The sequence below is a fragment of the Mixophyes fleayi genome, chromosome 8 (assembly GCF_038048845.1).
Source record: "Mixophyes fleayi isolate aMixFle1 chromosome 8, aMixFle1.hap1, whole genome shotgun sequence".
Classification (NCBI taxonomy): Eukaryota; Metazoa; Chordata; class Amphibia; order Anura; family Limnodynastidae; genus Mixophyes; species Mixophyes fleayi.
Genome location: NC_134409.1, coordinates 138,835,101 through 138,847,712, shown reverse-complemented (window position 1 = coordinate 138,847,712; position 12,612 = coordinate 138,835,101). Strand labels below are relative to the sequence as shown.

The 12,612-nt window shown below is 38.0% G+C and overlaps 1 protein-coding gene across 4 annotated transcripts in view; it reads left to right on the top strand.

Moving 5' to 3' along the window:
• Positions 1 to 4,507: 4,507 nt before the first annotated feature.
• LOC142099863 (uncharacterized) overlaps positions 4,508 to 12,612 on the top strand; it is a 30,063-nt gene continuing 21,958 nt past the window's right edge. The window contains exons 1-7 of one of the 4 annotated variants that reach the window (XM_075183780.1): positions 4,508 to 4,638; positions 6,328 to 6,369; positions 7,405 to 7,446; positions 8,491 to 8,532; positions 10,678 to 10,966; positions 11,330 to 11,484; positions 11,575 to 11,616. In XM_075183780.1, the coding sequence (XP_075039881.1) occupies positions 4,572 to 4,638; positions 6,328 to 6,369; positions 7,405 to 7,446; positions 8,491 to 8,532; positions 10,678 to 10,966; positions 11,330 to 11,484; positions 11,575 to 11,616 (679 nt within the window). In that variant the 5' untranslated portion in view covers positions 4,508 to 4,571. The remainder of the gene's footprint in view (positions 4,639 to 6,327; positions 6,370 to 7,404; positions 7,447 to 8,490; positions 8,533 to 10,677; positions 10,967 to 11,329; positions 11,485 to 11,574; positions 11,617 to 12,612) is intronic. The other 3 variants (XM_075183781.1, XM_075183782.1, XM_075183784.1) reach the window with 3 other exon arrangements.

Here is a 12,612-nt window from a genome sequence, read left to right as displayed (position 1 = left end):
GTGTCCAGTGGCCACTCGTAAGGGAGGGGGTACTGTCACAAATCGGGATCTTAGCCGCACTTACCTCATCCGCCGCTGTCATATCACGGCTACCTGGGTCCCTTCTGGTCATCTGCAGCATTCCCGTTCTCCACACTTTCATTTGTAAACAAACACATACTGTTTGTCCTGCTGCATGGGCGCGGCCATCTTGGATGCAGTCAGGTGATCATTCCAAACCAACCAGATTCAGAAGCTGTGATCACATGAACTGATCAGCCAATAGTTGTTTGGGACATCCTATTTAAACCTGCTGCTGTGATCTGTTCATTGCCAGAACAACACACTTCTCTCCAGAGGATAGTTCTTGGCTTCAGTGTTCCTGACTGCATTACAAGTGCAGTGTTCCTGTCTGCATTGCAAGTGCAGTGTTCCTGACTGCATTACAAGTGCAGTGTTCCTGACTGCATTACAAGTGCAGTGTTCCTGTCAGAATTACAAAGTGCACTGTTCCTGACTGCATTACAAGTACAGTGTTCCTGTCAACATTTCTAGACTGCTCATTCCTCTGCTATATTCTACAATGAGCAAAAAGATCATCCAGGCTGCTAAGTTCTGTTTCACTCATGCTCCAGCTAGTCCCAAGGGTCCCGAATCGGATCAAGACATTCAGACGACCGTGACAAAACCCACGCAAACATGGGGAGAACATACAAACTCCACACAGATAAGGCCATGGTCGGGAATTGAACTCATGACCCCAGCGCTGTGAGGCAGAAGTGCTAACCACTTAGCTACCGTAACCTTATCCCCTATCCCCTAACCCCAACCATACCCCTATTTCTAGCCCTATCCTTATACCTAGCCCTATCCCTAACCTTATCCCCTATTCCCTAACCCTAACCCTATCCCTATCCCCATTCCTATCCTTATCCCTCGCCCTATCCCTAACCTTATCCCCTAACCCTATCCCTATCCTTATCCCTATCTCTATCCCTAGCCCTAGCCCTAGGGGCTCTAGACCTAGTGGACAGTCTACTTGACAACAGCCTTCAGACCTGAATAGCTGTACACTGGAACCAGGGCGCCTGCGTTAAGTAATGGCTGTACTTATTTTATTCTGATTTGTTATTCTGCTACTTTTGGCTATTAAATCACATTGTGCTTTGGAACCACGTATCGGCAATCGACAATCGTTATTGGATAGCAACTAGACGTGCATAACAGTTCATATAAAGTATTTGCTACTAAATATTAATTTGCCTTTCCTCTTTATTCACAAAAGAGATGGGAATATCATAGTGTAGTAAATTTAACATTGTGAAAGACATTCAAACATTACAGCTAGTATGACTCTCGTATTGTATCGTATAGTATATAGTATCGCTAGTATGATATATATTAAAGCCTCAGACTATCATTCAATGGTTTAGATACCAAAAGAATTTTTGTGTCATAAAAAATATTTAATAAACATAAAACATAAAATAATAGTACATTAAATATATATATATATATATATATATATATATACATATATATATATATATATATATATATACACATACACTAGCCGGGTCACCCTGTGCTGCATGGGTCTGATTTGCAAAGTGTAGCAGTTTTTAAATATTTGCAATTTATTTGGTGAATAGACCAAAGATGTTATTTAGAAAATAAGATTTGCTGCCCTGTCGCGTTGTCGTTATATTGTTTTATGACGAGGTTTCCTTACAGCAGTCAAACAATTGTTTACAGCAAAAAAATGTTTTTAGCAATATTTGTCGCTTTGCCACATTGTCACTTTGTTACTATGAGGTCTAATAGGTTACTTTTTTGATACTTAATAACTATGTAAGATTTGCTTGCTTTACCTTGTGAGCTGTGGAAGATATTCACCAACAAACAAACAAACTTATTCTTTTATATATATATATATATATATATATATATATATATATATATATATACAGTACTGTGCAAAAGTTTTAGGCAGATGTGGAAAAAAATACTGCAAAGTAAGAATGCTTTCAAAACTAGAAGTGTTAATAGTTTATTTTTTATCAGTTAACAAAATGCAAAGTGAATGAACTGAAGAGAAATCTAAATAAAATCAATATTTGGTGTGACCGCCCTTTGCCCTCAAAACAGCATCAATTCTTCTAGGTACACTCTCACAAAGTCAGGGATTTTGTAGATTATAGTCTGGTGTATGATTAACCAATCATACCAAACAGGTGATAATGATCATCATTTTCATATGTAGGTAGAAACACAGTCATTAACTGAACAGAAGCAGCTGTATATATATATATATATATATATACAAGTTAACCCGTGCATGATACTCATGCATTCTAGTCAAATCAAGCTACTCAAGGTCTTAAAAAGGTTCTTGTCATGCATTTGGGCCTAACCCAGGCCTCCTCAGGGGAAGAGCGTTACTTCCCGACGCAAGTGGCCTTTTTAATGTGTGTTCATGAGGTAAAATGACCTCACGAAAATGAGTTTGACCCCTCAACTCGTAAATTTAGCCTTTACTACCCCTCCCACGGGGGGAAGGGGGGATGATGTAAGTTAACTGACTTGACTATTCTATTTTTTTTGTCAAATAATGTCAATATACCAAATTTCAGGTCAATTGGATGAGCCCTTTCTGAGAAAATAGTTTTTTCCACACACACACACACACACACACACACACTAACGCACGCCTCTACACATGTGTGTTCATGAGGTAAAATTACCTCACGAAAATGATTTGGAGCCCTACCAAATTTCAGCCCTTTTTGAATTTTTTTTCCCACACACACTAAGAATTTAGTAGGTCAGTATATAACTCCGCCCAGCAGGTGGCGCTGCAACTTGTTGTTTTTTTTCCACACACACACAGACAGACAGACGCCACTAAGCATTTATATATTAGATTTATATATACAGTAGCGGCTACGCGACATGTTATATGCAGACAACCCATATATATAGTTTATTGGGCTTATCCGAAAATTATAAAGATGGTCACTCGAAAGATGAGTACCAGCCGTGGGAAATCCCCATTTTATAATTATAACTACTGCCGTAAGATCTCAATTGCCCCGGGAGGTCTTAGCAGCTACTATTGCGTAGTGTATCATGGTTTTCTATGTTACCAGCTCTATAAAGGACTAAGCTCATACAACCAACTTGTTTACGTGACAAGTGAACAGTTTGTCAGGTTGCACAAGTATTGATCACATTACACAAGTCTGGGGAAGAGTTTAATTTGGATGGATTCCTCTTGAACATTGAACACTCTAAGATTAATTATTGTTTAAAAGAAATACAAACAGTATCAGGTATTTTAACTGAGAATGTAGTGTTTGCAGTGTTTGCATTTAGCACAAGATTAACAATTGTTGCTAATTTATGGTTTGGATCTGGAAATATGAATGTTTTATTCTCACGCACAATATAAGAAGAACAATATATGGATGGGCACAGAAATAAAAATCATAATAATAATATTACAATATCACAGATATTTATGCTGGGTTTTTCTTTTTTAATTGGTAAGTTATTGTGATCCAACTATCTGACTATCCGTAAAGCAGCTCACCACTTTCTGCAAAAGTAATTCCACCTAATATGAGTTCTAATCCTGTGGGGTTGGGTGGACTTAAATAGTCACCTTCTTGACATAACATGTAGACTTCCCAAGTCTCTCCTTGGTGTAGTGGAAGATCAGAATGAACATGGGACTAATTGCAAATCCAGTTTCCTCATAGCACTGTGTGAATATTAATATCGGTGTCGGTCTCTGGCTCATTGACTATGTCCAAGATGAAAACATGTGAACCACGCTGGGTATATAAAGGAGTAATTCTATGCAGGGGCTTCAGATAAAGTTGCTGTCGCTCAATATACTAAACTCCATAGGACAAATCACATAAAAAAGGATTGTGACTATATAGTTGAAACAAGTACAATAAATGTATTCAAGATATCATCAGCAGCTATTTATATAGTGCCACTAATATCCAGCTTATATGTTCAGACGCTAACAGCAGAACATATGGATTGCGTAGCGCATCTTGCGTGAAATCGCTCGGCACATGTGTCTGTGCCTAGAGGGGCGTTACGAGAATGGAAGAGGAGTTCTATCGCAAGCCTGAGTGTAGTATAAAGGCTCGTGCAGACCAGCAGATATAGGATGCATATGGTATTATTCAGTTCCCTTTACACGCATTTTGGCAACAATTCTGCATCAGCCGTGATTCACGTTAATAAAATTTCATGGGATTACAACTTTAGTATAGTGTATATTAATATTAGGAGTGTAATATTAATATTAGAAGTGTGTATATATATATATATATATATATATATATATAAAATTTTAAGCCAAGGCTTTGTGTCCTAGATTAAAACCAGAGATGCTGGACTAATATTGACGAAGATATTTGTACAAGTCTTGTGACACCACAAATGTCAATAGAGGAGATGGTACTTTGCCTCTTTTCACAAACATACTGGGTGTATTAGGAAACATATATAACTGCGGTGATCTAGGAACAGCCTCTGCTAGAACCAGTGTACAGCAGTGTGAGCTCTACAACATGGCCAGGGCTACGGTCTGTGTGTCCTTCCTTCTACTAACCTTCACTGGCTCATATACTGGAGTAGGTAAGTCGATGGATGTATACCAGGTATTGATGGATGGATACGAGACAGAATCACTAATGTAGTATCTAGACGTGAGGATACAATATGATTTGTGGCAAAAATTGTATTATAAAAATAAAATAAGAAACAATAAATTCTAAAAATATATAATACAAATTTATTTAACAAGTGGGCTTATTTATAGGAGAATTCCTTTATTTTCTAAAAACAATAAAACAATATAACAAAATTAGATAGATAGATTAGATATGAGATAGATAGATTAGATAGACAGACAGACAGACAGACAGACAGACAGACAGACAGATAGATAGATAGATAGATAGATATGACATAGATAGATAGATAGATAGATAGATAGATAGATAGATAGATAGATAGATATGAGATAGATAGATATATAGATAGATAGATAGATATGACATAGATAGATAGATAGATAGATAGATAGATATGACATAGATAGATAGATAGATAGATAGATAGATAGATAGATAGATATGACATAGATAGATAGATAGATAGATAGATAGATAGATAGATATGACATAGATATGACATAGATAGATAGATAGATAGATAGATAGATAGATAGATATGACATAGATATGACATAGATAGATAGATAGATATGACATATATAGATAGATAGATAGATAGATAAATAGATATGACATAGATAGATAGATAGATAGATAGATAGATAGATATGACATAGATAGATAGATATGACATAGATAGATAGATAGATAAATAGATAGATAGATAGATATGACATAGATAGATAGATAGATAGATAGATAGATATGACATAGATAGATAGATAGATAGATAGATAGATAATGTTCCTATATTAGTAGAACCATGTTGATCTCATTAGATATGAGATAGATAGATTAGATAGACAGACAGACAGACAGACAGACAGACAGACAGACAGATAGATAGATAGATAGATAGATATGACATAGATAGATAGATAGATAGATAGATAGATAGATAGATATGAGATAGATAGATAGATAGATAGATAGATAGATAGATAGATATGACATAGATAGATAGATAGATAGATAGATAGATATGACATAGATAGATAGATAGATAGATAGATAGATAGATAGATAGATAGATATGACATAGATAGATAGATAGATAGATAGATAGATAGATAGATAGATAGATAGATATGACATAGATATGACATAGATAGATAGATAGATAGATAGATAGATAGATATGACATAGATATGACATAGATAGATAGATAGATATGACATATATAGATAGATAGATAGATAGATAAATAGATATGACATAGATATGACATAGATAGATAGATAGATAGATAGATAGATAGATATGACATAGATAGATAGATATGACATAGATAGATAGATAGATAAATAGATAGATAGATAGATATGACATAGATAGATAGATAGATAGATAGATATGACATAGATAGATAGATAGATAGATAGATAATGTTCCTATATTAGTAGAACCATGTTGATCTCATTGGTAGGACCTGCTGTTAGATGCCTCCAATGTATTTTCTTGGTCTTACAGCCTGGGGAAACAGGCCATAGTTAGGGTGTTAAATATTAACATGCCAAAAAATATATATTTTTCGTTCAAGTATATAAAAAGCTCCTATAACTAATTTTTGTTGACATATTTGTTTAGGTGCCGTGAGCCCTACTAGAGAGGAGACCTATGTCCAGCCAGGTAAGGAGAACTTACAAATGATTCATGTGCGCCCACAGTAAACTACCGCAAGCCCCAGACATGGCGATACTATCACCCAGATTGATCACTGATGGGAACCACTGAGCAGCTTTACAATGTTTTTCTTTGCCTCCTTGAAGATAGACAGAGTGCTTTTTTGTAAGAAAAAAGGACCCGGAACTCACATCACATAGTCACTCCCAGTACACACACCCACACACGTCAGTTGTGTAACGAAATATAACAGTCACCGCCCGCAGTAAGCTCTCAGCACGTGACCACATGACCAATCATGAGCTGAGCAGCGCCACAAACCGAGCAGTGCCATCATAACCAGCGCGGACGACGCACGCATGCATCGGACTTGACACACAAGCAGCCCGCAGGCATCGTTTTAATGATTTTGTCGCCGACCTGCTACGCTCGACAGGGCGATTCAAGTCCACGTGGACCAAACATCAAATGTTCAAAAGTTACTTTTAAAACTTGGAAAATCCTTTGAAAAAAGGTGCCGGAACTCAGTTCCTGTGAGTTCTATGACAAAAATAGCACTAGATAGATAGATAGATAGATAGATAGATAGATAGATAGATATGACATAGATAGATAGATAGATAGATATATAGATAGATAGATAGATATGACATGATATGACATAGATAGATAGATAGATAGATAGATAGATAGATAGATAGATAGACAGACAGACAGACAGATAGATAGATAGATAGATAGATAGATATGACATAGATAGATAGATAGATAGATAGATAGATAGATAGATAGATAGATAGATAGATAGATATGACATAGATAGATAGATAGATAGATAATGTCCCTATATTAGTAGAACCATGTTGATCTCATGGGTAGGACCTGCTGTTAGATGCCTCCAATGTATTTTCTTGGTCTTACAGCCTGGGGAAACAGGCCATAGTTAGGGTGTTAAATATTAACATGCCCAAAACATTTTTAGTTTTCGTTCAAATATATAAAAAGCTCCTATAACTAATTTTTGTTGACATATTTGTTTAGGTGCCGTGAGCCCTACTAGAGAGGAGACCTATGTCCAGCCAGGTAAGGAGAACTTACAAATGATTCATGTGTGCGCCCACAGTAAACTGACGCAAGCCCCAGACATGGTGATACTATCACCCAGATTGATCACTGATGGGAACCACTGAGCAGCTTTACAATGTTTTTCTTTGCCTCCTTGAAGATAGACAGAGTGCTTTTTTGTAAGAAAAAAGGACCTGGAACTCACATCACATAGTCACTCCCAGTACACACACCCACACACGTCAGTTGTGTAACGAAATATAACAGTCACCGCCCGCAGTAAGCTCTCAGCACGTGACCACATGACCAATCATGAGCTGAGCAGCGCCACAAACCGAGCAGTGCCATCATAACCAGCGCGGACGACGCACGCATGCATCGGACTTGACACACAAGCAGCCGCAGGCATCGTTTTAATGATTTTGTCGCCGACCTGCTACGCTTGACAGGGCGATTCAAGTCCACGTGGACCAAACATCAAATGTTCAAAAGCTACTTTTAAAACTTGGAAAATCCTTTGAAAAAAGGTGCCGGAACTCAGTTCCTGTGAGTTCTATGACAAAAATAGCACTAGATAGATAGATAGATAGATAGATAGATAGATAGATAGATAGATAGATAGATAGATAGATATGACATAGATAGATAGATAGATAGATAGATAGATAGATAGATAGATATGACATGATATGACATAGATAGATAGATAGATAGATAGATAGATAGATAGATAGATAGATAGATAGATAGATAGATAGATATGACATAGATAGATAGATAGATAGATAGATAGATAGATAGATATGACATAGATAGATAGATAGATAGATAGATAGATAGATAGATAGATAGATAGATAATGTCCCTATATTAGTAGAACCATGTTGATCTCATGGGTAGGACCTGCTGTTAGATGCCTCCAATGTATTTTCTTGGTCTTACAGCCTGGGGAAACAGGCCATAGTTAGGGTGTTAAATATTTACATGCCCAAAAAATTTTTAGTTTTCGTTCAAATATATAAAAAGCTCCTATAACTAATTTTTGTTGACATATTTGTTTAGGTGCCGTGAGCCCTACTAGAGAGGAGACCTATGTCCAGCCAGGTAAGGAGAACTTACAAATGATTCATGTGTGCGCCCACAGTAAACTGCCGCAAGCCCCAGACATGGCGATACTATCACCCAGATTGATCACTGATGGGAACCACTGAGCAGCTTTACAATGTTTTTCTTTGTCTCCTTGAAGATTCAGCGGTAGTGGGGCGACTGTAGGGTAGAGCAACCGTACCGTGAACTACTTCCGTGCCCTCGTACCAGCCAATTTTGATACAATTTTAAACCACTTTTAATAATTTAGGCACCTCTGCTGGTAATTCCCTAACTTTGAATGATCATGGCATGACAGGAACATTTTGTAGCCAATCAGATAGTCAGAATGCTCAAAGCAGTACCTAGTATTTCAGGAGACCAGGGAGCTGATCTTCTGGGAGGCAGTGACCTGTCCAATTGTGTGACTGTAAATTAATACAGGGCTGCAGGTACCAGGGGCTTGAATCTATAAAAGAAAAAAAAAGGTATGTGGTCATTTAATTTTGCTATGAACGTGAGGCCACAAAAGAAAAAATTAACCTAAATTGCGCAGAATTCATTTGTTACACAGATGATCACAAACACAAAGAAAAAAATATTGTTTCTGCATGTGTGTGTCTATCGTACGACCAGACAACGTATACTGGCTGTGTTAAGACTTGTGCTTGTTAATGATAGATAAGGAGTTAGTCCATTTTCCATATCTTCCCACCCACAGTTGTACTATTCATCAAATGTTAAACTGATATAAGATGCTGGTGTGACGGCCATTTAAAATGTTATTTTCTATTCAAATAAATCACAAGTATTCTATAATACACCTCCAGTGTCTAAGTGGGCAAAATAAGCCTAGCTGTGCCTGTCGGAATAGAAATACTCCTACGGTGTTAGGCTCCAATCCGCAGGCGGGTTGCTAGGCAACACAGTCACTGCACCCTCGGTGTCCAACATGTCCACATTGCTTCTAGTGTTTGCGGGGCAGAGGGGGCTGGGGGATGGGGCTTGTTCCTAAGAGGCTCTGTAATTGGCTCGCTGGTTTTTATAGGGCAGAAAGATCAGAGTCTACCAACTGGTGATATAGTTCTCTAAGCAGCTGCATCTTCTGTGATCTTGCTGTGAGTCATGTGCTTTACTAACCTCTGACTCTGATCTGGATTATGCTTTGCCTGCTGCCTGTACTGACCTCTGACTTGTGACCTGGATTTCCCTTTGCTCAGTGCCTGTACTGACCCCTGGCTTGTTACCTGGATTTCCCTTTGCTCAATGACTGTACTGACCTCTGACTAGTGACCTGGATTTCCCTTTGCTCTCTGTCTGTATTGACCCCTGGCTTGATACCTGGATTTCCCTTTGCTAGTTGCCTGTACTGACCTCTGACTTGTTACCTGGATTTCGCTTTGCTCACTGCCTGTACTGACCTCTCCCTTGTGACCTGGAATACCCTTTGCCTGCTGCCTGTGCTGACCTCTGACTTGTTTCCTGGATTTCCCTTTACCTGCAGCCTGTACTGACCTCTGACTTGCTACCTGGATTTCGCTTTGCTCGCTGCCTGTACTGACCTCTCCCTTGTGACCTGGAATACCCTTTGCCTGCTGCCTGTGCTGACCTCTGACTTGTTTCCTGGATTTCCCTTTGCCTGCTGCCTGTGCTGACCTCTGACTTGTTTCCTGGATTTCCTTTTGCTCGCTGCCTGTATTGACCCCTGGCTTGTTAGTGGTAATACCTTGTCCCAGTTTAGTTGTATTGTTCCAGCCTAGTATTCTCGTGATAGTTATCTATTGGGTATACCCGTTATTGCCTATACTTATCCATTAAGACCTTGTTTAGTACCCCAGCCTCTTACTGCACTAGCCTCCTATATACCCCCACAGTGCCAGCACATACATAAGTTCTATTACTTTGAGTTCTGGTGTCATCCAAGCAGCAGTGAGCACAGTGGAATGGTGACAGCTAAAGTTGAAGACCTCAACAAGATTGTTTTAGGAACTTGTTCTATGTCTGGCATCTGCTCTAAAATAAGGGAGAAATTTAATGGATTCAACCAAAAAAAAACAATTTTCATTTTTAAAACACATATGATTTAACACATTTTTTTGATATCTTGTTTAGCTATCAATACCATTCATAGTATATAAAACCTATGGTACATATATCTTACAGCTCCTAACATAGCACTCCGCGGGATTTCTACTCAATCCAGTACTAATTCTTATTTTGGGAACGCTCGAAATGCCAATGATGGATCTTTAGCCAACAATTATTTGAGGTCCCAATGCTCTTACACAAAAAAGGATTCAGGACCTTGGTGGATGGTGGATCTTAAAGGCAAATATAAAGTTTTCTCAGTGGCCATTACTAACCGAGTCTTGGAATGTTGCAGAGAACGGATTTTTGGTGCTGAAATCCGAATAGGAAATGACCCAAGTAAAGGAGGAATATCAAATCCTAGGTAAAGTTTCTTGATATATTTGAAATATTAAATATTTTTAATTCCACCAGCTACATTGTACACATGCGCAGACTACATCAAAGACTTTTCTTTTGTTTATAAAGTTTTCTGATTTCCGCAGAAGTTGGTGGGTTTGAACCCTTGAACATAAATTGTTATTCGTACCGCTGGCTTCAAGCCCCCATAACATCAGCCAGATGTTTTTGGCTTTTTTTGCCAGCATCGCTCCTTAGTATACATGTGACAGCTATATAATGCAGTGATAGTATTACACACAGCATAACTCTTTTGTAAGATAACATAATATACTTTTTACAATCGGGAAAGATTTTTACAATGTACCTTTAAAATGCTGTGTTCTAGGTGTGGTGTCATCGCATCCATTGAATCTGGAGAAACTCTCTCGTTCTCCTGTGAAGGGATGATCGGACAATATGTGACAGTCGCCATCCCTGGACGGGAAGAGTCTCTCGTCATGTGTGAAGTCCAAGTCTACGGTGTTCCTGCCAGCAGTTCAGGTAAGTCACTAAATATCACAAGGAAAAAGAAAATCAAAAAGAGAGGAAATAATCTATACAGAAGTTTTATTTTACTCTGTGTTATTCTAGATGAAGTGACAGTACCAAGAGATCTAAAGACACCAAATGGAGGTACGGAGTAATGAATAAACTTTTCTCTATATCTGTTTGTACCTTATTACGCATGAATAAGATTTCTGTATCCTTGTATTTGTAGTATGACCAATATGTAACCCACGTGTATGCTGCTTACAGAATAGAGTTTCTAACATAAAAACTGCCCTTTTGCTGAGCCTTAGTCCATTTAGTAATGGCGGCCAATACAGATGGTGAAATATCTGGAGAGTATAGACACATTTGGGTGTCATATGTATACAAGTGATAATGAAACCCAATGGAGCTTATTGGTTTTCCAAGAGAAGTGGTATAGGTAGAGAAAAGCAGAGGTCCTAAGCCTGAGCCTTGTGGTTTCCAACCGAAGAGGAAGTGGAGAAGAAGGTGCATCCAGAGAAATGAACAATGAAGGAGTCATTGGATAGGTAAGATGAGAGCGAGGATAGGACAGTGTCCTGAAGACCTGGGGAATGTAGCATTTGTATGAGAAGTGAGTTGTTAAATACAGCAAAAAGGTTGAGTAGACATAGAAGTGAGTAATGGCTTTGAGGTTTAGCAATGGTCACATTAATGACCACATTGGCCAGTGCAATTTCTGACACTCAATAAAGATTACTATGATAATAAAGAATATACTTAATTCCAAATTACATTGGACAAAATATTTATAGTTTTTGATTGATATTCTATAGGTGGAGTGGACTTTATGCAGGTTTTGATCAAATTGCTCATCGCGCTCCACTAGTTAGCGTGATAATGATCACATATTTTCCACTCAATGGCTGTGGCCTGTGATGTGCTCAGACATCCTGCATTATGCAGTCAAATGAGTCAAAGAATGTGCAATGTACACCAGCTGTTCCCTGTGTTTGATTTTGAAGGTGTCCTTAGATGTATTGCAAATGTTTTTGGAAATGTCGGCAAAACCTAGAAATATTTAAAAACAATACGACTTCCTCTGCCATCATTTAAATTATTTGCTTGTATGTCACACACAATAAGCACAACATTTCA